We start from the raw sequence: 26,097 nt of genomic DNA, 5'->3' as shown, positions 1-26,097 counted from the left end.
ATAAATTTTGAAATTTATGGTATTTTATATATTAAAATTCCAAAATCATTATGTATTCACTTGAATATAGTTTTACTTATAAATGTTAAAATATTGTGGTATTTAATATATTATTTATTTGACATTCAAATTTAATAAGGATACAAATGTAAAAGTACATATTTTCAGTTTTTAAAGTTGAAAAAAACAAACAACTTAATATTTATTTTTCGAGATTTAGACGAAAAAAACAAATATATTATTCAGATCTATTTAGAATTCAGATCTATTCAGATTTCAGACAAAAAAAACAAACGCCACCTTAGTCTAGTTTTCTTTATTAATTCTATAAGTTAATTTATTTTTTTCTTTTTTTATCTAATAGAGTGATGCTAGACATTATAAATGTGTAGTATGTCATTCATTGAACGGATGATAAATTTCTTATACTATCTCATCATCTATTTAATTTATGACACGTGGCATACTATCTCATATAGGAGATAGAATTTAAATATAATTTATGATTTGTAATGTTGATCTTTTTTGCTTTTTTAATCAGGTAAATCATTCATGGCTTCCCCCAGTAAATTGGTGAAAGCAGTCGTGGAGTCATTTAAACGAATCCCGAGCACCAGTCCCAAATCTCAAGTCTGGTCAGAAAGATAAGGCACGAGTATGTTGGAGCTCTCTCCCCCAACAAATTGGTTGAGAGTCGATGTGGGTGCTGCCATTAACTCTGAGGAACATCGTGCAGGGCTGAGAGTTATGAGGGGTGCCAACAAAAATTTTACGGCAGCAGTACTCAAAGCTGCAAAGCTTTACAGTGATGTAGCTTTTTGCAGAAGCGGAAGCTGTGAATTGGGGTCTGAACATATCTAATTGTGCAGGATTATCATCTATTATCATTGAATAAGATTCTCAAGATGTACTTGATTTTGTCAACAACAAAAAGAGCAGCAGAGCTGAAATCCATTGAATAATTTTATAAGTGCAAAAATAAAATGAAGGGTTTTAATGCCATTAAAATTCAACCCTCTAAGATCTTGTAATGTCATGGCTCATTTTTTAGCCAGCTTAGCTTTAGAAAAATGTGAAATTATTGTATTGGTAGGTTCATATTCTTTAGAAATTATGTATTTATTCAAACTTTTTGAATGAACGAAGGTTATCCTCTCCTTTAAAAAAAAAAATTATCATACATGCCCATGCCCACAAACTTCACCTCTTCAATAGTCATGATTCATGTCTGGGCATGCTATTGAATTACTTATTGCTCTGGGTGGTACATTAAAAAAGTAAAAGAAAATGCAGCGCTCTTTGACGATTGGCATATTTTATATTTTTATGCGAAATTGCAGCACTCGTTGACAATTGGCAGTTTGGCACATTTGTATGTGTTACTGCTATTGAAGATATTTCTATTTTAAATATATTATATATATATTTTTTAAAAATATTACTATCTACTAACTTTATACAGTGAATATGAATCCACACCCTAATAACATTGCTTGAAAATTTATACTCAGTGTGGATAAAATTTATGCTAAACTTAGAAATAAATGTATAGAGAATGATGAATCTTCGTTAGATTCAAACTTCTTAGTCATATCCCCTATGATGGATGGAAGAGTCTTTGCCATTTAAGTCCCATTTGAAATTGGACGTTTTGGTAACTGTTATAACGTTTTAGTTTCATTTACTTTTAAACAAAAAATTTGTATATATATATATATATAAAGTCTTAAAAATTATAGCACTTATATTTTAAAAGCCACACAACATCCCAGTATCAAACAAGTGTCAGTCAAGAGCATTACACTTATGCTACGTTTACTAAATGAGAATCGAAATAGATTGGAATCGGAATAGATGAGAATGGGAATGGGTCATGTTGTGCCATATCAACCTGCCCTATTCAAGAAAGGTCCATGCGTGCTCGTGCCCGTGCCGTGCCGTGCCTAATTTTTTTTACTTAGGCCCGGCACGCCACGTGTCATGCCGTGCCTAAGGAAAAAAACCCATAAACTTTTTTTTTCTTTTTTTTTTAATTTTTTAAGAGCACATGACAAGCTATTAGCGTATTTTTTTTCAGGTCTATATATTTTTTAGGTTTATGTGCCTTTATTTAAATTTAATAGAATAAAAAATTCAAAATTCAAATCTATATTCAATAATAATAAACTAATATTAAGTAAGAGAATGTAATATTAATTATTAAGTTTGACCTTAAAATATTATAATTTTTTAATACTTAACAATAATAATAATAATTTTTTTTTCTTAAGAGTTAAGTTAATTGTTAACTTGGACTTAAATAAAGTCATAAATCACAGTTCACAATAATATTAATGCATATTTATAAAATTATGATATTTATAATTTTATTCATTAAAATCATGATATTAACTATTTATTTAATAAATTATAAATGTAAATCAATTATAGTTTTTTAACCAAGAATTAAATGAATTTAAAAGATTCAATTTCAAGTTATTTGTAAAATCATAAAATTTTAAGTTTACTTTCATTAAAAAAAAAAACGTACTTATTGCATGTTTTTATTATTTTGCCGTGCTTTCAAGATTCATGTCCTGCCCACGTGTGTGCCGTGCCCCGTGCCCCACCCAAACGCGTTTATATTGTATCATACTCATGTCATACCACGTGTCGTCCGACCCATTAATAATCTCCATATATATAAAAGTAAATGAAATAAAATGGACCTTGTAATAAAATAACCACTCTTTTCATGTAATGATGTAAGTAGATTTCATCATTACATCTTATTTTCTTCTTACAACTTAATATGTGACACTACGCACTCATCAGTCATCACTTATTTATTAGTAACTACATAAAAAGAGAATATGTATGTGTCTGTATATATATATATAATTAAATCTTAAAAAAATTATAGCACTTATAATTTAAAAGCCGAATAGCATCCCAATTCCCAATATCAACAGGTGTCAGTTGAGGGCATTACACTTAGCAGCTTCTACAGTGTGAAACCTTGGAGTTAGAGGGGAGGCCAGTGTCCATTATGTGAAACCTTTCTACAGTATGTTATTTCTCTAAACCTTGGTGGAGGCTTTTGTAATTATACTTTATGCCGTTGCCGTGGTGTACAAAAATTGAATACCGAAAATTGTAGGAGTGTTTAGGGTTTAGGGTTTTGCGAAGAGGAGAGAAAGAGAGATGGGCAAGGAAGGTGAGTTGTGGGATGACTCGGCGCTTGTCAAAGCATTCGACGATGCCATGTCCAAATACAAGGTTCAAATAATAATAATAATAATCTCTATTTTGATTTTCTTGATTAAATTTATTAATTTGAGTTTAGTGCTGATTTTCTTATTATTTATTTATTTACGTGTTTTTTTCCGCATATATCAGAAAATGCATGGCAAGAATAAAACCAATGTTGAAGAAAAAGTCACCAGTAGTGGCGAAGCAATTGGCTCTGCTCACGAGAATCAAAATCATGAGCCTATAAGGTCTGTGTATTATTGTTATTATTACTATTATTTTAATTTGTAGCCGTATTTTTGTGATATTCTAAATTTATAAGCAATATTATGTCAGTTTTAATGAATCATAGAGAATTTATTCTGTTGCACTTCTTGTTGAAGATAATTTTTTATTGTAGAGAAATTTTTGTGGTTAATGAATAGTCTAGCTCTTGAAATTCAATTTTGATTGAGTGAATTCTGTGTAGTTTTCGTCTTTAAGATCGCTTACTTGGGCTGTTAAACATAGCAAATGGCTGTTTATTATAATTTCAGTAATCCATATGGTCCTTCTACCAACCTTGGAATCTTTGTGATCGACCTTGGACTTGGAATCGACACTTAAAAGGAAAATAAAAATTGAGAAATTGAAATTATCGTTGAGGATTGTAAGTTGTTGCATAAATAATCACATGTGCTTTTTTTTTTGGCCCCCACATCATGAATTCTTAGGGAGGCAGAAGATGCCAATGCTCTTGTGCTAGAAACCAAAACAGAAATGGGAGAGACTGAAAACATCATGTCAGTTAAAGAAGATCCTTGTGTAGAATCACATGCACCTGAACTGCATGTAGAGTCATCAAATGGTCTGGCCACAAATGATGCGGTTAAAGGCCATTCACATTCACAAGGTTCCGATGATTATAACCAGTTACTTAGCCAGTATTATGAGCTTGAGGAGAAGAAGCAACAGATTTTGCAGCAGCTTCATCAATTTAGTGCTTGGAATTACCAATTTTCAGGTGAAGGTGCTCAGTGGGGTACCTATACTACTTCTCAGGAACATCCTGTCCCTGCAAGCCAAGAATCTCAAACTGTTGTCTGTTCATGTTGTCCATATGGTTGTCAATTTTTGGTAGCTCCATGCACAGCATATCCTTCCTGTTCTTTGGGTGGTGCATGCACCAGTAAAACTTGTACTGATAAAAATGCAGCAGCAGCATCTCGAAAGTCAACCTCTCTTGTCAATGATGACATTGTCAACACAGCAATGGGAGCTGCAGGAAAAGCAATATCTTCCATGAAGTCAAAAAGTTTTGTTTATCCCGATATAAATGAAGGTAAGCTTGGTTTTCCAGATGAATGTAGTGGATAATTTGAGAATCTCTCTGCCAGTAGATGAATTTGGAAAAAAAAAAAAAAACACCTTCTAGACTATTATTTGCTGGGAGTAGGCAATTGTGCTGCTAGGAAATGACAGGCATTAGGAATAAAATCTTGTTGGACATTATGTCAGCTTTGTTTATCTGCCCATAAATTGGCTTTAATTATGACCACCATTCCACAAAAAATGTATTCATCCTTTTCTTATGACAGATTGGCTATTTTTCTTCTTGTTCTCAGGGGTCGTTTGGGGACAGCGCAGCTACTCTACCCCTTTTACTTTAAGAGAATCCTCCGAAAATAAAGAGGGTGAAGCAGGTGCGCTACTGCCTCAAATGGATCCTCAGTATCTCTATGCATATCTCTAGCATCCAATGCAGATGGATATATTAGTTTCTATATTCTTTGCCCACAAAATTTGACCTGTAAGGGCCAATTTAGTTATTGAATTTGCCGAATCCAGTTTAAATGTTGAAATTTAAAATATATTATTAATGCTGCTTTAACAGTCTTGTGTACATGCATATTCTTATGCCGTGTCAAATTACAATTATTGTGAATATTGCCATCTTTCTATACAATTTTTCTGCATCTCTTTCTTATGATTTTTTTCTCTTTTGGCTAATTTTTTTTTTCTGTTGTTCTAAACACCTGTCTGTATCTCTTTCATCCATTAGCAATGGACATACCAGTGTCTAATTTCAATACTTATTTTGCCCCAATGAATTACAGAGATTGAGGAAAAGAAAGAGAACGAAAGTATTAGCTCTGAAACAGATCTCACAGTTGTTTTAAATGCTTGGTATTCTGCAGGCTTCTACACTGGCAAGTAAGTAATTGTCCATGTTGCTATTGATATTTTGAAACAAAATTTATTGCTTTCTTCAAATGATTATTGATGATGCACGTGTACCTTATGCCACCTATTTATGGAATTGGGCACATTCTTCTACTTACATTACCTATTTAGATAAATTTACGAACACAAATATCTATGTTAATAACAAGTCTGGTTCACAAAATTTATCCTGACCACGGACTTTTACAGGTACTGTGTTCATGTAAATTGCCATTACAAGTCAATTTATACCATAAAATCTACACTATTTGTTCAATTTGGTGGGTTGATCCTAATGTAATGCACATGCATTCCATCCAGCCTGATATGTTCCATAATACTATCTGCTTGTCCTTCCATCACATAGAGGGTAAAAAAAATCATCCACACCCACATGTCTATATGATTTGTAAAAACAAAAAATAGTTGATGCATATCAATAGAAAAAACATGTGATAGGCAGATTTTGTGGAATTAGATCATCAGTTTAGATGCATGTTTGATTTTTTTTCGTATTGTATTTGAAAATGTGATATTGTCATCCTTCTAGTTCACATTCTGTTGTTAAACCCTCTGAACTATACTGATCTCCTTATGGTTCTTCCATTTTTATGATCTGATTAGTCTATTGACATCTCTCTTTAGGGTTCTTCTTAGGAATGTACTTTTGATCTAAGTATTAACAATTGTTAATAGTCGTATAAAGTGATATTTCAAATTGTCATATGATATGGAACTTTCTTAGGTCATGAAAACTTGTCAATGTTATAGGTATCTTACCGAGCAGTCAATGGCGAAGAATCGTCGCAGCAAGGCCCTTCAACACGATGCATGTGGAAAATGATTTTATCACAGATTTCAGTCCACAATACCACTCTTTTTCTTCATGGAACTTGTGTCCAATGCCGGACACTTAGTTGAAGAAACTTGTTTTGAAAGCCAGATTCTTAGTTAAAGAAACTTGTTCTCATTGGAAAGCCGGAGGGAGTGCAAGTATTATTAATATTTGTTGTAATTGAGTTTTACCTCCTTACAAATGTGAACAGGCATTGATAATAGGGGTACATATTGGAGAGCGTTTTCAAAAGCGAAATATATTTACACTCATCTTATCATATGTTGTGTGTTATATATATATAAAAGTTTTTCGGTTCAGGATTTTAAAATACGGAAAAATTCGGGAAATCTAATAAACAGTACGGTTTATTAACATATTTGTGTAATGCTATTATTAACATATTTGCGCAATGCTATTAAACCCAAAGGAGGTAACGATTTGCCATCAGATGCTAATTTACACCTTCACTTTTGCTGCGGCTTCTTTGATTTGTTCGATTGTGAAAATGCCAAAGAAATCATCATCCACGACTGCATTTAGTACTGCTAGTGCAAGATCATCAACACTAACAGGTGGAGCCAAGAGCAGATCTGATGCTGGAATAGAACTTAATGGTTTCGTGAAGTTTTCTATAGCACGAAGAATGCTCTCTGCTGGTTCCCCAATCAAATCCAGAGGAATTTCAAAGTCACCCACCTTTCGCTTCCCATATATGAAAGTGGGTCTTAAAACGACACCTGAGGAAGACTCAAGCCAATGAATATAGTGAAAACAAAGAGTAAGGAGATAAATCACGCAAGCCGTAAATGATAGGGATGTATGGCAGCCAATCGTCTGATTGTATAGTCATTAAGACATGATGCACATTGGCCATGAATTGACAGGAAGAATACATATCATTCCAAGCTCTATACTATTAATATCCCAACAAGCAATTATGATTAGCAATGCTCCTTCTGGGGTCTTTCCTCTACTTTACCACAATATAAATACATTGAATTAATGTAGTTTCATGAAGAAGGCATTGATGAATAACAGTAGTAACACAAGCTTTTAAAGATACATTTTTCTTGTTTAACCTCAATTTACAGTTGTGAAATATCCTATAGTGGTGACTTTTCATGCACATCAATAATCATAAGCAAAGCACTTGCAAACAAGTATCTAGTCTGACACTAAGTTGGCCGCATTTTAACCAAGGATAGAAGCTGGGATTGCCCTATTATACATAACATCAATAAATAATTTCCAAAATATAACCAAAAAGCAAAGACATATTCCAAATTACCAGAGTTTGGATATTTTGAAAGAACTTCTGATTCTGCTTTCCTCTTTCCTGTGAAATATGCGGATGAAAGTAGAAATGATGGCAAATTGTAATCATGCACACTGATCAAGATAAACTTGGGAACTCCTGCAAGAAAAAAGGAGATCATGTGAGTTGATAGTTTTTGGCACAACATTTCCAATATACAAATAGCGCACATAAACAAGAACGCTTAAAGAAATACAAAATGGACAAGTTTTTGGAACTAAGAAGCTAAATTTCCAAGAACTTCTGTTCTTTCAGAAAATCTCTATGACCCATTTGAGAGTGAAGAAATCACATTATATATATATATATATATATATATATATATATATATATATATATATTTCAAAAAAGTTCAAATACAACTGATGCTTCAACTCGGAGACATCCAATAAAATTGGAACGGATGCGTCAACTCAATGTTCTCTAAAATACATTACAAATTAAACCATTGATTTCATATCGCAGAATTGATACATCTTCCATGTCAGGTAATTGACATCGTGTATATCAATCATCATTAGATGCGCATAATGAGTGAAAGAAAGGTCAAAATCAACCATATTCTTCCGTGATTAATTAACATTATTGGCTATCTTCAATTTGTTGATGATTGATTGCGTATCGTTTTATCATCCACTTCCATAGTTTCTTTTCATTTCCTCAGGGATCCTCATTATGTTGAAAAAATCAATAAATTCATTCATCATTGAGTTCTGCCTTGTCATGCTCTGAAGAAAGACAGCCATCATCGCCCTAGATGTGTCTAATCTTTTCCTTTACAAATTCTTTTCTCTGACATGGAAAACAAGATATAGCCTCTGTGGGGTAATAAACACTTTTCATCGTCTCAATACCACAACCTTTTTTCTTTTTCTTTTTTTCTGTAATTAAAAACACATAAGTTTCGGCTGCATTGTCAACAGAGGAACTGGAAAATCAAATTGGTACCATAAGAGGCAAAGGTTGAACTCTCTTGAATAGTTCTAAGATAGAAATTCTTAATTCTGGAGGCAAACCGTGTTCAGTTGCCATGCAGGTAAGGAAGTAATTGGAAACTTTCTCCCTAACTGAAGCATTTAAACTTTAGAGGCTTAAGTCAAAATGTCTGACTCATTAAGTCACTGAGCTGTGCTAAGCACATGAAATTTGAGTTGTATGGGGTAAGATGCAAATCAGTCATAGTCTTTTCTAATGCAAACAAGACAAGAAGGCCAAATATACTCAGTGAAGTAGAACTCTACAGCTCTCATAATCTCTCAATCTCAGAACAGGGGATTTTCCTTTACACCCATGTCAACATAACAAGGCTGAGGAAGCATACTAGATGATTTAAATCAAGAATTAGCAAACTAGTCATCCATTTCAGCCGTGCAGCATGCTCGCCTTATGGTTGAAATATATTTCTTCAAACCTCAGAATGAATGTTGAGTTATGGAGGGCATACCTAAGGTTTGCTGAGCCAGGCTAACTATTTAGGTCCCCGATCAGGGTTTTTCCAAAAATCCAGTAAATGAAAATATTATACCGAACTACGATAAAATGAGGAAAAATATAGAACTTGAACATTAAAATTACTGTAATATGTTCATTGACAGTCTCTTACCATATTCCTTTGCAGCATTCACTGCCACAACATTAGCCTCACCATTGATCCGTAGCATCTGTTCCTCACTACCAACGCCTCCAATGGTAGAAACTACTGCAGTGGCCCCAGTAAGTACTTCATCCCAGGTTACATAGAAAACATCTCCTACACAATATGAATATAATTTAACAGTCTGCATCCATCAAATAACTGTGCATTCCACTGACTATGAGAAAAGACAAGATTGATAAGTTATCAATCTCTAAGTAACAGATGTACAGCATATAGAAAAAAGACATGTCAATCAAATTTAGAAGCTTATAAGGTTTGTCAATGCTTTTCAATATTCCATGTCATTCATGATTCCATTTATTAAAATAACAGAGTTCCTCTTTTACATACCTATATTTTTCATTCGACCACTAATAATATAAAAACTTGGGTGAATTTCCCAATTACATATCTGCATTACAATCTAAAGACTGAAACTTGTTACTGCCACGCTAATTATTCCAAAGAACAGATACCTTAATCAAGGGATAAATAATAGAACATGCCTGATTTCCAAGTAACTTGATCTACCCATGACCCAGAGTAAGTAGGACGTCCTGACCTGAGACGTGATGAAAGTTTTAGATTTCAAACCAAATATGATAAAAGAACAAAGTAAAAATACAATAGAACTGAAAATAGTGTTCTCAATTACGAGTATTCTATAATTACAGATGAGATAACAACCAAACTGAAAATGAAAACAACAAAAGTTTGAAAAAGTTATTAAAATGCATGTCAATTTGGTTGAAAATTTATGGCACCTGCTTAGGCTTATGACCTCTATGCCCTTGGACACTGCAGCCTTGCATATTGCAGAACCAACAAAACCACTGCCTCCTAAGACCACAACCTGCTAAGAACGCTTGATGAGAAATTCATGATCAAGATGCAGCCTTTATTGATGATCTCAAAAGAGACAATTCATCCCAGTTCGTACCCGCTCAGACTTAACATCTGCAACAACATCTATTGGAGCAGACCTAGAGTCATCCACTACACCTGCTTCTGCATGGCTGCACTTGACTCTAAACTTGTAGAACCTAAAATCAGATAAGAAAACCACATAAAATGATTAGATCAGGTCTTAAAACCACGATAGAAGAAAAACACGAACAGCATACAGCGAAAAGGGCCAAAAAATAAAACCATTTTTTTTTACTCTTTCCCATCAGCTTAAGATTTTGAGACCAATTGGGTTACTACTCAACAATGTATAAAGCTTATTTTATCATCAGTTTAAGTAAAACAACTGAGAAACTTATAACTTTTCTTTAAAGAATTCTCAGTATTCCAAATTCTATTACTTCTTCAATTGTTTTTCCAATGTACTATTAACCGAGCTCAAACGGGAATGCCTCTTCCCCCAGTAACGCCCCAACAACTTTGTTAATTAACAAACAATTTGTAGATAATCCCCTCGTAATTTTGAGTAATCAAGACAATTCTACTGCCCTATATATTACTGAATTCCACCAAAACTTGAGTTTTTGATTCTTTTTCTTGTGCAATTTATCTTCTGGCAAAGAAAAGTCTTACAAAACCCTGTAATTAATAAACTTGTAGACGGAAATTTAACACACATTTTAATAGCTACAACAGAATTATCGATAGAAGAAAAAAATACTTTTTTCTTTTCTGAACCTGAAACACTCATTTCCTTTCCAATTGAAAAATGAAAATTGCAAAAAGGAAATCTAATTTAAGTTCAATGAGAATTGAGAAGCAGTTTAATTAACTTAAAATATATAGTATAAAAGATAAATAATTTTAAAAAATTAATATTTCCATTTATTCATCAGAAGAGGCGTATCCTTTGAAGCCAAAGAAATAAATACTGAATTAAAGTGAGAGGTGGGGAGAGAGACAGAGAGCCACCGGTTCGGAATAGTGGAGACGGACGGAGAACGAAAGGTGGAAAGTCTAGAGAGTGGAGTGGGAGTGCGAAGCATGGAAACGGCGCCGCAACACGAAAACGACGTCGCCATTGTTGTTTTTCGTTTTTGTGGAGTCTAAATTAACAACAGTGAGTGGAGCTTTTCCGGCCAGCGTGAAGAAATGAATGAAGGAAAAAGAGTGAAACAATAATGAATAACCACATTTCCTACTGACGAGGATTTTTTAAAAAGTATTTTATCATTTTTACCCTGTGGTTTGGCATAATAACGTTTAAATTCATAAATCCACCAAGTACCGCTTGATAAACGTGAGTGGCTTATTTTTAGAGTTTAATGTAATAATAAGTTAGATTCATTTTTGGGATATATTTAGTAATAAGAGACTATAATTTTTAAAATGCAGTTGTCATGGGATAAAAATTATAGTCATGGGGTAGAAGTTGATAGTGTTTGGTAAACTTTAAGGTAGTGTTTATTTTTTAGATTGAAGTGGGAATCTTAAGGAGCGAAAATCTTTAGCTTGGGAGTGTGGAGTGATAGTGAGAGTAGATTGTTTATTTACACTAAAATGGAAGTATGAATTGAATATCATAATTCAATTTATGTGTTTACTTTGTCTTGGATTGAGAGTAAATAGTTTTAAATTATAATTTAACCCTTATTTAAAGAATTGTAGTTTTTAATTACAAAGTTAATAAAAAATATATTTGATAAATAAATATTTATTTTATTATATTTGTAAATTAATTATTAATATTAAATAAATATAATACTATTATTTTTAAATAAACATAATAATATTATATTTTTAAATGAAGATAGTATATAGTAATATTATTAATTCTCTATTAATATAATATTATTATTCTTAAGTAATTTTAACTTAGAATCAAACCAAATTATTATTTAGTTAAATATAATAATATTATTTCAATAAATATAATATTATTTATTTTATTTTATTAAATATAATTATATTAAATTTAATAAAAGGATGGTAAAAAAGGAGGGTAAATATAAAATGAAACATATTTTATTTTATTTAATATAATTATATTTAATAAATACAATTATGTTAAATAAATATAATATTATTTACATTTAATATAATTAAATATAATATAATTATATTAAAGTTAAATATTATTATATTAAATTTATTATTATATAAAATAATAATATAATATTATTTAGTACAAAAATAATATTTTCTTAGAATAAACTATTTATTATTATTAATTATTAATATTAAATAAATATAGTACTATTATTTTAAATAAATATAATAATATTATATTTTAAAATAAAAATAGTATATAGTAATATTATTAATTCTCTATTAATATAATAATATTATTTTTCAGTAATTTTAACTTAGAATTAATGTAAATTATTATTTAGTTAAATATAATAATATTATTTAAATAAATATAATATTATTATTTAAATAAATATAATATTCTTTATTTTTTATTAAATATAATTATATTTAATTTAATAAAGGAATGTAGAAAAAGAAGAGATGGAGTAGATTCCCACTCCTACTCCCCACACAAAAAATGATTGAGCCTCACGGAGTGGGATTCCCAATCCTCCCTTAAAATGTGTAAGTAAAAAGTTGTTGAGCTAAAAGGAAAAAAGTTGTTGAGCTGGCAAAACCCAACTGAAAGGTGTAACCAAATATTTTGACAATCTAATTGCAGCACATTTGTCCTGAACACACTATTAGTTATAAAATAATACTAGTTTATGAAGTTGGATCTAGTTTTAATTCTTCATAAGCTTATTTTACACGTGCATGTATAACAATATACATTTAAGATTTAATTAATTTTAAATTCTTATCTAATAACTATTAATTATATCTTTCTAAAAGGTTAGTACAATGATCAACTCAGTATTGAATCTAAATCTACTAGTTTATAAGTCTTGGATCATAATTTTGTAACTTAATAACAAAAATCGTAATAGATTATGTGTTTATTTGATTGTTAGACTCAGGTGGCGTTTGTTTTTTTAACTTAATGACTTAAAGTGACTTAACTTAATTAATTAAGTTAATTAGATGTGTTTATTTTTATAATTTAATGAGACTTTTTAGATAATTTTGACTTAATAAAATAAGTCAATTTTTTTAGTTTTTTACTTAATAGAGACATCTGAATTAAGTCATTTACTTTCTAATGTCAAAAATATCCCTGTTTTATGATTTATTTTTCATGTCTATCCCAAAACTCACCCATAGATATTTACCCCACATAATAATCTCATAATTGTTTTTTTAGCCGTCATGAAATCCCTCCTCACTTTGGTATCAACTCCTCAAGTATTGAAGATCAAAATTACATGTGACAACTTCGAGATGAAATGACAAATCAATTGTTTCAAGCATCTTATTAGTTTTTTTTTCTTATATTATATACGATAAATTTTGAAATTTATGGTATTTTATATATTAAAATTCCAAAATCATTATATATTCACTTGAATATAGTTTTACTTATAAATGTTAAAATATTGTGGTATTTAATATATTATTTATTTGACATTCAAATTTAATAAGGATACAAATGTAAAAGTACATATTTTCAGTTTTTTAAGTTGAAAAAAACGAACAACTTAATAATTATTTTTTGAGATTCAGACGAAAAAACAAACATATTATTCAGATTCAGACATTCAGATCTATTCAGAATTCAGACTAATTCATGTCTATTCAGATTTCAGACAAAAAAACAAACGCCACCTCAGTCTATTATCAACAAAAATAAGTAAAACAAATAATAATTATAAACTAATTATAAAAGGCTTAAGGTAAAAACATGTTCTTACTGATTTGGTGGAAGTATGATTTTTTTTGTTTTTTTATTCGATGACAATTAATTCTTTTTTTTGCTTTCAAAGACATTGCTCCTGCTTTAAAGGACTGAATTTGAAATTTTCATCAATTTTGTTTATAAGAAAATACTACTGACCTTATTAAATCGATTTTTTTCTTTTGAAGAGATTCCATCAACCTATGATGAAATGAAATCTCTTGGAATTGTCCCTTAGACGTAGAAAGAAAGAAATTATGCAGTTGATAACATGAACGATAAAAACTACAGGGGTTTGCTTGTAATGTAAAGATAAAAGTATAAATAGCGAATCAGCCTTTTTTGACTTTTTTATTGTGTGCGAGTATTATCTTCACATCACATGGCTTGTACGGTGGACACGAATATTTTGATTTTATTTACGTTTAGCAAATTGGCAGTCCCAAAACGCTCATGACCCTTTCGGATCATATATATGCTATGTCGTGTGTAAACACGTTTGCCACCCAAACAATGTTGTAGAAAAATAAAATCTTACAGCATTTTTTATTTTTAGCGTGTTTGGATTGTGAGACATTTCTCTTTAATTTTTTTTTATAATCAACATGATTTATTTAACTTTTTTTCTTCTTATTTCCAAATCATCAGTTCCTTTTGCCAATATTCTCTACTCCTACGTGAGCGTTAGATTGCAGGCAATTAATGTGATAAATTATCTCTAATTGTTCGTATAAGAAAAATGAAACCATTAAAAATGATATAAAGTTATCACTCACGAAATATTTCATGTCCAACATGATTTCCTTTTCATCAAACTCTAACACCCTTATTTCTTCTTCGTTAAATGTATAGTATTTATCACTATTGGACAAATTCGAATCTTAAGAAAATCAAACAGCAGTTTTCGTACACAATTAGATTCTGAAGAAAAAAACAATTTAGATGAACATTGAAAAAAAAAGTGGCAAATTAAACCCTTAAAGGAATTTTGAAAAAGTTGAACACCAATCTTCTCATAGAGGGTGTACTTTGTAGTTTATCCAATTAGAGATGGCAATTTGACCCGACTCAAATTTTGATCGACTGAACTAATCTTAATTTTTAGGATTTTGACCCAAATATTCAGGTTTTGGGTCGGATTTGAGCCAAAAAATTGAGGCCCAATCAAAATTCAGGTCAAGGTCAGGTTCAAGCCAACCCACCCGACCTTAAAAAAAAAAAAGTCACACACAAACACACACTCTCTCACTGTCTCACAAGCGCACATCACACACGCACACATCACACACGCACACAGCACATACTCACACTCACACACGATTCACGTACACATCACAATCCATATATCACAAAACCAAATTCACAAGTCACAAACCCTAAGTCAGCCGATAGCCAATTGGCCCAACACCATCATTGTCAACCACGCAGTGTGAATCTATTGTGCCGCTACCGCTGCCACTGCCACTGCTCAACTGCTACAATCAACTAACACTGTCACTTCGTCAGCCCATCGTCGCATGCATGGTTGCACTTGCCTTCCATCCTACTGTCAGCAACTAGTCATGCACTAACTTACTGCCTTCTACCTTCTTTACTTTACCAAAACCATACTCATTTAAGGCTTATAAGAATCACTTCACCATGTGTAAAACCTTGTCCTATATCTAGCAGCCATAATTCTTTACACTGAAAATAATCATACTCTATCTTATCTAAAGTACTCATAATCGGCACATGTTGATTAGCTTGCTAAAAAATACACACTCTCTTGTTTGGGTTCCTTAAGAGTCTTCGACCATCAACACGAAAATCCCATCAGACACCTTACCTAAATGTCAAACCATGCCTTGTGTGCAAATCTTGTAAATTCACTAGCAGTACACACATCATCTTACATGGTGTGCCAAAAAATGATAAACTAGTCTCTCATAGAGAATAGAGACACGCCGCTAACATTATCAGTATTTCTATCTTCTGATTTAGAATTGTTTATTGAACTTAATCTATTTTAACAATCCTTTTTAAGATGTCTTGATTGTCTACACACCTTCAAGAGTTTCCACAATGGGAATAAAGTTTACATCATTATTACTTTTTTTTTGTGTAACCAGATAAAATCAATATATCATTGACTTGAATTTGCCATAAGCCAAAATTGGTTCTTCTATTAAACTTTTCTATTTCTATCTTCACAGGCTTTGAAAACCTCATTGCTGATATAATAGCCGAGCAAAAAAAAAAGATTAAATATAACTAAGTTTAGAAGAAAAGAAAAAGGAATACTTTTTTTTTTAAAGTATAACCCACTTTGCAACATGCCTCTGATACCATTTGTTGGGGAGGCTTGCCTTAAAATTTATAGATATCCAATCTAATAGATTAGTTTATTAGGTGAAATGATCTATCCTACTTAGGAACCCAAATAACTCTCTTTTACTAGCCAATATGGGACACAACTCAATAAATTAAAATTCTAATTCAATAAACCGTCACCTTTTCTTCCAAACACGAAGCAATAATATATCCATGCCTAAAAGTCGTCATCTATTAATTTGTAGCAGTCAGAGTCAAATATATTGCTCTAAGGCACCATTAGGATTTTGAAACTTGTTTTTAGTTGTCCACATATACAATATTTTTATGCAACAACTGACTCGAATATATGGATCCACTAGTGTAGAACCCATTGGAGAGCTTATTATGTTCTTTCTGACTATAAAAAAGCCATCTAATTGAATTGTTCCTATTAATTGAATGGTTCCTATTAGGCCAAATTAAAAAGGCTAAAAAACCCAAGAAAAATATAAGCCTAACAAATTTTTTTCCACAACGAATGACCAAGGTATTTAAAAAATATTTTCTAAGTAAAATGCATAAATGGCGAGTCTTCGATAGAGCATCAAAGAAGTGATTCTACAAATAAATATCTAATTCTACTATTTACAAAGAACAACTAGATCTTAGGCACTTAAAAAATATTTCTAAATAAGATGCCTAAAATGTGAGTTTTCGACAAATCACCAAAAGCGTATTTCTATAAAAAGTAACTTAGGTATATTCTTTACAAAGAATACCTAGGTCTATTCTTTACAAAAAATGACCAAAATCCGTTCTATACGAAGAATGACCTAGACACTTGGAAAATATTTTTAAGCAAAACACCAAAATGACAAATTTTCAACAAAGTGCCAAAGACGTGACTATGCAAAGAATGTTATATTTCCATTCTTTATACATAATAATCCAAACACTTAGAAAATATTTCTAAGTAAAATGCCCAAAGGGCGAGTCTTTGACAAAGTGCTAGAGACATGATTTTACAAACAAATACCTAAATTCATTCTTTATAAAATATAACCTAGGCACTTAGAAAATATTTCCAAGTAAAAATGTCCAAAGGGAGAGTCTTCAACAATAGTGCCAAAGGCATGATTCTACAAAAAGTGACTTAGATTCATTCTTTAAAAATAATGACATAGGTTCACTCTTTACAAAAAAATGATATAAATAAGTTCTTTACAAGGAATAACCTAGGGACTTAAAAATATGTCTAATTAAAAGCCTATAGGCTAATAAACATTTTACGAAATACACTTACGGGTAAACTAACATTCTACGGAATGAGCTCACATGTTAAAAAAACATTTTACGGAATATGCTTATGGGCAAATAAACATTATATGAAACGAGCCTATGAGCGAAAAAAAATATGTTATAGAATGCACCTATGGGCAAATATATGTTCTATGAAATAAGTTTTCGTGCAAGCAAACATTATGTGAAATGCTTGTATAGGTAAATAAACATTCTATAGAATGTGTCTACAAGCTAATAAACATTATTTAGAATAATCTTATAGGCAAATCTATATTGTTTAAAATACGTCTACAAGCAAAAATAATATATTCTACAGAATGTGCCTACAAATAAATATACATTTTACAGAACACGCATACAGACAAATAAACATTCTATCAAATATGCTTATGGGTAAATACATATTTTACCAAAAACACTTATGGGAAAATAAACATTATATAGAATGTATATAGGGGCAAATATACATTTTACAAAATAAGCCTATGGATGAAATATTCTACGGAATGAACCTATGATCTAACAAACACTCTATGGAATGAGCATAAGGACTAACAAGCATTCTACTAAATGTGCCTACGGGCAGGTAAACATACTACATAATGAGTCTGCAAGCTAACAAACATGTTATGGAATGCATTTATGGGCAAAATTTTTATAAAATTTGCTTGTGGGTGAAATATTGCAAAATCAATCCTCTTTATAAGGACCAACACAACCTTCAAAATCAAGTGCACTTGAATTGAAGGTTAAAGGACTAAAATCAAGACAAATGTCCAAATAAGACTTGTTATGAACAAGTCTTGACACATTTAAATATGTATCTCATGCATGGCCTTTGTGGATACATGTCACAATGACAATGTCATATGTCATGATGACTCCTCCACCTCATGCTTCAAGTTGCATATATAAAAGTTAAGTCTCCCACATTTGAAGAGAAGAGAAAAAGGAATAAAATAAGTGAAAAATTTTGTCCATCTCACTTTATATTTTCTCTATCTAAAAATTGAGTAAAAAGAACTAATTTGAGTGTCGGAGGTTATTTTCAGCATGTCGGCCCCTTTTGACCATTTTTTGTAACAATTAAGTATAAGGAAATACGTGATTTGTGATGCCCGCCTTTTGGAGAAAATAGGCCATAAAACTTTATTTAAAAGAAAGTCTAGAATGCAAGTCAATTACTATACTTTAAGCAAAAATTTGTATCAACAATTCCTTTGGCCAATATCGCACAAACACATTATGGTTTGAAGGTACAAGCCACCAATTTATTGTAAGTTGATCCTACAACATACAATCTGAACAAACATATTATTATTAACTCAAAACACGCATCCATTGAACCTAAGGACTATTTCTGGTGATAAGAAGAACGATCTTCTAAGGATTTAAGTCTTGGGTGCAACCTTAAAAATGGGCGGGGAAGCCGCGAATTATTAAAAAAAACACAATATTTAAAAAAAACACAATATTTAAAAAAAATCAATGTGCGCATGCACCCATACTTAAAACCGCGAATTATAATCCAAATCATTTGTCAAGGAAATAAAATAAAAGGAAGAAAGAAATAAATAAATACTTGTTTTCCAAAATGTGAATAGTTGAATAAACTAATCTCCATTAATGGCCGGTGAAACCTTATATAAACTAGTAATAAAGAATCAAATGACATCTTATTATAATTAGATAATTATGTGCTTAAAATTGTAATTAATTATAATTAATAAAGGTAACAAAAAAGATTAATCAAGTGGGCATAATCATACAACATGAAAAATTATGATTGGAGGCTACTGTGCTGTGAACCCCACGAACCCATTCATAAATTCTCTTTCCATATTGTGATGGGCCTCGTTTGTGAGCCTATTTGAGTGACTGAGTCATTAATTATTTTGGCATCGATCTTGTTCTTATAAAACCTTCTTTTAAAGTTCTGTTAGTTTGAACAATTCTATAAGGTCTTCATTCTTTCTCGAGCCAGTTGATGTATGAAATTTTTAATTTTAATAACATTTTAGGTGATATGGTGGGAAGAGTAATCAGCTTAGTTTACATACATTTTATATATAAAAAAAAAACATGTGTTTTGTTTTTTCTGTATATTTTATAATCATTGAATTAACAAGGAAACTAAGATAAAAACAACACTTTGTAAATGTCACGGTTTCAATTGGTATGATAATCTTCAAATCCGTTATAGAATAAAGATCAATAAACACTCTGGTTGATATATGCTTCCACAAAAATACCCAGCTCTTTGTATATTAGCTAAACAAACAATATGTGCATATAGAATTTTGATCTAGTGCTCAATGTCCCGCAGCCCTCTATATATATATTAAATGAAAATTAACTTTAGCTGAGCCAACACTTACATTTATAGCAATTTCTATATGAAAGCATTTATTTCATATGAAGTGTTGCAGAATGCTGGATTTAGATTCTGTTTAATGAATCACATGAAATTTTACCTAACTCCATATGGATGAAATGTATGAAATACGTATGAACTGGGAAAAAGGATGATTTTATACTTAACAAAATTGGAATTTTTAAGAGACAGATCCAAATGGAAAGGAAGGGATAAATTCCAATTAGACTTACGAAGGTTTGCATAGAATAAAAAAAAAAATTCAATTTATAACATTATTATGATATTCCATACTCCAGTCTGGCAGGAATGCTGTGATTTCATCTATTCACTAAGATCAAGACATAAGAATCAGACACAATATAATAGTCTATGACTTTATGGGTGTGTTCGGCATCCGCATATGCATAGTAGGAGATTGCAATACATTATGTAGTGCAGCCTTATGTTTTACTACAACAATAGCTTTATTATAGTGCATTATAATCGCCACACAAAAAAATTAAAAATAAGCAATGGCAATGCTCAAATGAGGATACGAGATAGAAGTTCAAGTTTTAGCAATAAATACACGGTAATATGTGGGTTGACACTTCGCACTATGAAGAAGGCTTGTAATTTGCTATTGCGGTGCCATTATATAAAAGTTATAGTCACTACAAAATAGAAAGTTTTTTTGGCTCTGGTAACATTGTTTCTATATTTATTGTGCCCATTTTTTTCATTTTATGATTGATATACAAATGTTACATCTTAATAATTCTTGGCTCGTGCTCTGATTTATTATTTCATAATTTCTAAATCAATCAAACCGTAATAACCTTGAATTAAAATGAAAATTTAAATTTCAAACAATAATTAATGGATTTTCATTTTTGTGAAGCTGGTTAGTTAATTGTGTTTTCTGATGTGGTTAAGTGGCGTGCTGAGTCAGCATATGTGGGGCCATTAGTTAGTTAATTTGCTGCTACCAATAGCTGGACAACTGAGCTATAAAACCAGAGCTAGGTGTTGGCGAAAGGCAGATCCTTAATCACACTTTTGAGAGGCCTAGGGTGAGAGATAGAAAATTATCTGTAAGAGAGAGTTAATCTTTGTCATCAAAAGTCTCTTTGTAAACGATTTGTTCAATAAAAGCTTCAAGGCGAGGAGGGTTCTTCAGTCGTGGATGTAGGTACCTTAGTACCGAACCACGTTACCCTTGTGTGTTGTTTCTCGGTTCCTTCTTCCTTCTTTTGTTTATCATTTTCTTGGGTGTGTTGTATTTTCCTTATTGAGATAATTGGTCTTGGTCGATTGGATTGGCTCATATTGATTGGTTAACGTCTAAGAATTTAGTAATGCCTTAACAATTTTGAATGCTCTTAATAATCATGTTTGACTTTATTTCATTAGACAATTCTTTTATGGCGTGTTTGACATTGTTACATTGCACAACTAGGGGTGGGCATTATGGTTTTTAGTTCGGTTTTTCTAGTTTACGGTTCAGTTTGTAATCCATTCGAGTTTAAAAATTCAACCTAAACAAGTTGAAAAATTATTTGGTTCGGTTCGGATTCGTAATTCGGTTCGGTTTGGGGTTATAATTTTGGGTTGCAACACGATTCGGGTTACAAAACGATTTTCGATTAGTAATTTGGGTCAGGTTGCTAATTCAATTCAGTTTCTTTTATCTTTTATAATCAAGATAAGATATTAATGCTTGGCTTATGGGTGTGTGTGTATATATATTTGAAATAAAAAAAAATTCTAAAATAAGTTAAAAATTAATTTTACTATATTAATAACTATCTACATATTTTACTTAATAATTACAAATCACTTGTTTCTTAAAGGTGAGGAAAAAATTTAGCTCGGAACTAAATTTAAATATGATAAAATAAAGAGAAAATATCCACCGTCCATCCGTTTTTTACACCTTTTTCAAAAATACACAATTCTTTTATTTTTTTGCTAGAATTCACCTAAAGTTATATTTTTTTTTTACTTTTCCACTTCCGTTTGGAACCAGTTAAGAAAACTAATGGAAACTTAAAAAATGACTATTTTAACCCTCAAAATGAAAATTACAATTTCACCTTAAAAATTGCCAAAAATAATCAGATTAAATCTAATTATTTTCCTCATCGGTCAATAAAGAAATTAATTCCACAACCATCAAATGCAGCTTTTTGTTTTAAATATGTCTGTAATTAGAATGCTAAACTATAACAGTAGTATTAAAAATAGTCCAATGTCGCAAATCATCAATTGAATTTAAGATAAGTAGAGTTTTATTATTCATTGAGTTATAATCTCTAGTAATTAAGATTTTTTTGTACTTCATTAACGTATCAATAATGATATTTATCATTAAATCTAATTATTTTTGGCATTTTTAGGGTGAAATTGTAATTTTCGTTTTGGGGGGTAAAATGGTGATTTTCTTAAGTTTCCGTTAGTTTTCTTAATGGATTCCAAACGAAAGTGGAAAAGTGAAACAAAATGTAACTTTAGGTGGATTTCAGCCAAAAAATGAAGAAATTGTGTATTTTTGAAAAAATGTGTAAAAAACGGGTGGACGGTGGATATTTTCCCTAAAATAAACCATCACAAGTCATTTTATTTATCCCAAACAAACATGAAATATAATTTTCGTGGTAAATTATAAATCTTGTTTTCAATGTGGAAGAACATCCAATTCATGTGAAAGTGACTACTAAAATGCCAATTTTGCAACTACTTATGGCATCTTTAAAACAATTTGTGCCACACACATACATAATGAATTAAATCACATGCTGGAAATAAAATAAAATGAAAGCATATACATCTTATTGACACAGTAATTTATGTCAGACACATCTTTAAAGAGAGAGGGAGGAAGGCCACGAGCCAAATGAGAAAACATAAAAAACAAGAGCTGATGGCGAGCTAAAGTCTAAAGTTATCGTGATTCGTGATAAGGTTTGATCCAATAAGTTCATTTTTTTAATTTTACTTTTATTTTATATTATAAGATTCAATAAAACTTGTATATAATTACATAAATTTTCTTTAAATTAGGAACAATTTCACATGAAAGTTAACTAAGACTTTTAAAGTCAATTTCATAACAATTACTTTTAACATTCAATGTATTTATATTTTTTTCTATAGTTATGGTGTTTACTAAAACAAATTTAATGTGAACAGAATGCATATTACTTTTTTAATTTTATTTGGATTATATTAGTACGAATTTTTATAATATTTTATGTAGCAAATTATAAAGTTTAGTAGATTTTATTTAATTGTATTTTTTTTCACTTTGTGTTTTAAAAAGAAAAGGACATGTCTAAACGTTAGTAAACATACTCCAAAAAATAAAAAATAATTTAAACTTATATATATTTTGATCGTTATATAATAAAACAACATTTTCATAATAAAATCTGGCAAATGCATGTACACTACTCTTCAAACTTACAGAAATCGCAATAGCACAATTTACCAAACACTAAACTATTTTTAAATTAACAATTTATTTTATTGGCACAACATAAGCAATTTATTTAATTAGCCACTATAATCCCAAATTGGTTGTAAAATTCAAATGACATTGAAGTACGGCGGCAGGTGATGTGTAAATATTAACCAATATTAAAAAAATTGTAAGTAATTTTTTTTGAAAGGTAAGTAATTTAACTTAATATAAAGAACAAAATAATTTTTTTTATGCAGTCCATACTATACCAAATATAATATTGCATCACAACTTAAAGCACTTTAATACAATACAACCTAATACAATATAGCTAAGGCAATATAGTACGGTGCATCCTTTTGAAAATGAACTAGCTACTTCAATTTACCCAAAACTATTTTAGTAACAAGCAAACCTAATGGCGTATGTGGCAAATAATACAATCAGCAACAATTAGTGATTATTTTGCTAAAAAATAATAAAACTACGTAAGCCATCTCCAAGCTTAATAGTAAAATAAGGCTAAAGCTCTGTTTGATACAACTTTTCAAGTAGAATTTATTTAAATAAAGCTTTTGGTAGTGGAACTTTTACAAATAGAGTTTTTACTTAAAAAATTTTAGTTGTTTGGTTGTCAATAAGAGTTTTTATTAAAAATCTATGAAATTACTTTAATAAGCAAATTTTTTTAATTTATGTTATGAAAAGAATAAAAATAAGATTGTCAAATAAGTAGAAGATATTTTGGATATTTTAACATTTAAAAAATACTTTTTAACCTCTACTCCCAAAAACCCAAAATTTAAACTTTTTCTAGTAGAGACAAAATAGCTTATTTAAACTCTAAAAGTTCTACTAAAAAAACATTATGATAAGAGCTTATGGGATTAAATAAGCATTTTTGGCCATTAGATAAGTCATACCAAACAAGTTGGGGCACAATCCAAGTTTTGTGTGGCGCTCTATTCTAGCTGCAAAAGATATTGTTGTCTGCGGGAGTCGCATCCAAATTGGAAGTGGGCAACACGTGTTAATAGGCCAAGATTCTTGGCTGCCAGATATCAATACTGGTTTTATCTCGTCTCAACTAAATGAGAAGCTGACTATTGCGAAGGTGAGCAATCTGATGGTGCCAAATCAAAGAAGTTGGGATTTAGATCTTATTGTTGATATTTTTAATTCAAGGGATAAAGAACTGATCAAATTCCTCTTAGTTACCGTAGAGTCTGATGTATAGTATTGGTTACATGATCCTTGTGGCGTTTACTTAGTACGCAGCTGCTATAAGTATTTAACTCATCGTGATATCAACTCTTCTACTCGTATTTAGAGATCATTGTGGAAATTGGAGGTGCTAGGTAAGGTGAGGAATTTTCTTTGGCAGGTTGTGACAAATGTGTTACCTACTGCAGATAATCTTGTTCGTCGTAGAGTGGATATTATGCCTACTTGTTCTTTGTGCAATGCCTATAATGAGACAGTTACACATGCTCTTTTAGAGTGTGGTTTCGCAAAATCTTGTTGGATTTCCTCTGATGTTGGTGTTCTTGGCCACTATAGTTCTTTCTTGGATTGGCAAGAACTCATCTTCTCTACATATAGCAGGGAGAATTGTCAGCTGGCTGCCATGGTTTGCTGGAGGATCTGGATTCATAGAAATGATCGGTTATGGAATCACAGAAACAGTAGTGCCTTGCAAGTCCTGAACTCTGCTGGAAGATTTTTGTTCCAGTGGCAAAATGCAAGGAAACAACCTTTCTTGGCTGATGTTGATGCAGTAAAAGGTAATCATGGGGCTGTTTGTTGGGAGAAGCCTTGCTTTGGGTGGTTAAAGTGCAATGTTGATGCTGCCATATTTAAGGCTCAAGGTAAGTTCAGTGTTGGCTGTGTAATCCGTAACTCTGGGGGTGATTTTGTGACAGCTCAGTGTGAGTGTTTTTCATGTATTTTTGGTTCACGAGAGGCTGAAGCGCTCGGCGTTAGAGAGGCTCTTAACTAGATCAAAAGGCTGCAGTTGCCAAGTGTCATTATCGAAATGGACAGCCTTCAAGTCTTCCAAGCTTTAACTGAGAATTTTTCTAGCCCCAATGGTTTTGGTCTTATCATTGAGGAGTGTCGATCCCTAGCCATGTCTTTAGGAGAAGTTCAATTCTCGATTGTGCGCCGATCTGCGAACTCTGCTGCTCATTCTGTTACTAGAGCAGAAGGTTCTATGTCAGGTCCTGGAGAGTGGAGTCATGTTCCACCTCCGTGCTTACTAAACTATTTGTAATGTTTTTCTATTTTAATGAAATTCCATTTAAAAAAAAAGTCATACCAAACATGCACTAATTATACTAGTTAAAGAGACTAACCACGTATGTTGAAAGAATATTTTGAAGTAATTTTATAATTAATTTAAATGAGTTAAAAAATTAATGTTTGTTTATTTATTTTCAAAATTATATGCTTTCAATTTATTGTCATTCATAGTTTATATTTTGCTTGTACATTAATGCATTTGAAATATAAGATATTTTTATTCAAATATATGAATTAAAATAATCAAGACATATTAATAAAATATCCATTAGATAATTATCCTTTTGAAGATTTACTTTATATCTCAAAGAGAATTGCAAGTTTATAAAAAAGGCTTAAACGTAAAGAAGCAAAACATATAAAATTGGCCTTTTAACTTGGTATACTTGATCCTCTCTCTTTGGACTAATCATGTCTCTTTCATATCCATTAAAGACATATATT

At 31.0% G+C, this 26,097-nt stretch overlaps 3 protein-coding genes across 6 annotated transcripts; 2 read left to right on the top strand and 1 right to left on the bottom strand.

Annotated features, from left to right (window-relative positions):
* The first annotated feature begins 2,950 nt into the window (after positions 1–2,950).
* Positions 2,951–6,550, top strand: LOC102609370 (uncharacterized). 4 transcript variants are annotated; one of them, XM_052441791.1, is made up of 7 exons: positions 3,028–3,046; positions 3,140–3,258; positions 3,379–3,479; positions 3,945–4,552; positions 4,836–4,913; positions 5,328–5,424; positions 6,205–6,550. In XM_052441791.1, exons 2-7 carry the CDS (start codon positions 3,184–3,186, stop codon positions 6,275–6,277), a joined length of 1,032 nt encoding a protein of 343 aa, XP_052297751.1. In that variant the 5' UTR covers positions 3,028–3,046; positions 3,140–3,183; the 3' UTR covers positions 6,278–6,550. The 4 variants fall into 4 exon arrangements, 3 of the variants coding, with proteins under 3 accessions (XP_006471512.2, XP_006471513.2, XP_052297751.1); XM_006471449.4 differs by having other exon boundaries at positions 2,954–3,258; XR_003064499.2 differs by lacking the exon at positions 6,205–6,550 and having other exon boundaries at positions 2,951–3,258; positions 4,836–5,020.
* A 68-nt stretch (positions 6,551–6,618) lies between these two features.
* LOC102609078 (uncharacterized protein At1g32220, chloroplastic) lies at positions 6,619–11,329 on the bottom strand. Its single transcript, XM_006471448.4, has 7 exons — positions 11,101–11,329; positions 10,163–10,265; positions 9,987–10,075; positions 9,729–9,784; positions 9,190–9,336; positions 7,560–7,685; positions 6,619–7,008 (listed from the first exon to the last, which is right to left on the bottom strand). The coding sequence occupies exons 1-7, from the start codon at positions 11,208–11,210 to the stop codon at positions 6,728–6,730; spliced, it is 912 nt and encodes a 303-aa protein (XP_006471511.2). The 5' UTR covers positions 11,211–11,329; the 3' UTR covers positions 6,619–6,727.
* An 11,890-nt stretch (positions 11,330–23,219) lies between these two features.
* Positions 23,220–25,351, top strand: LOC127902326 (uncharacterized). The gene is made up of 3 exons (XM_052441191.1): positions 23,220–23,229; positions 24,324–24,466; positions 24,737–25,351. Exons 1-3 carry the CDS (start codon positions 23,220–23,222, stop codon positions 25,349–25,351), a joined length of 768 nt encoding a protein of 255 aa, XP_052297151.1.
* The last annotated feature ends 746 nt before the right edge of the window (positions 25,352–26,097 follow it).

Source organism: Citrus sinensis, chromosome 5 (genome assembly GCF_022201045.2).
Source record: "Citrus sinensis cultivar Valencia sweet orange chromosome 5, DVS_A1.0, whole genome shotgun sequence".
Taxonomy (NCBI): Eukaryota; Viridiplantae; Streptophyta; class Magnoliopsida; order Sapindales; family Rutaceae; genus Citrus; species Citrus sinensis.
The sequence above is the reverse complement of the archived record's forward strand: the minus strand, read 5'-3'. Positions and strand labels throughout refer to the sequence as shown.

What these genes read in the sequence shown, in the direction of transcription:
- LOC102609078 (XM_006471448.4), bottom strand. Translation starts at nt 11,210, where the DNA reads ATGGCGACGTCGTTTTCGTGTTGCGGCGCCGTTTCCATGCTTCGCACT. An exon ending in CAGATGTTAAGTCTGAGCGG is followed by an intron (nt 10,076 to 10,162) that starts GTACGAACTGGG and finishes CGTTCTTAGCAG; the next exon opens with GTTGTGGTCTTAGGAGGCAG. An exon ending in GAATGCTGCAAAGGAATATG is followed by an intron (nt 7,686 to 9,189) that starts GTAAGAGACTGT and finishes TTTTTCTTGCAG; the next exon opens with GAGTTCCCAAGTTTATCTTG.
- LOC127902326 (XM_052441191.1), top strand. An exon ending in AGAAGCTGACTATTGCGAAG is followed by an intron (nt 24,467 to 24,736) that starts GTGAGCAATCTG and finishes TTTCTTTGGCAG; the next exon opens with GTTGTGACAAATGTGTTACC.
- LOC102609370 (XM_006471449.4), top strand. Translation starts at nt 3,184, where the DNA reads ATGGGCAAGGAAGGTGAGTTGTGGGATGACTCGGCGCTTGTCAAAGCA. An exon ending in ATGCCATGTCCAAATACAAG is followed by an intron (nt 3,259 to 3,378) that starts GTTCAAATAATA and finishes CGCATATATCAG; the next exon opens with AAAATGCATGGCAAGAATAA. An exon ending in CAAAATCATGAGCCTATAAG is followed by an intron (nt 3,480 to 3,944) that starts GTCTGTGTATTA and finishes ATGAATTCTTAG; the next exon opens with GGAGGCAGAAGATGCCAATG.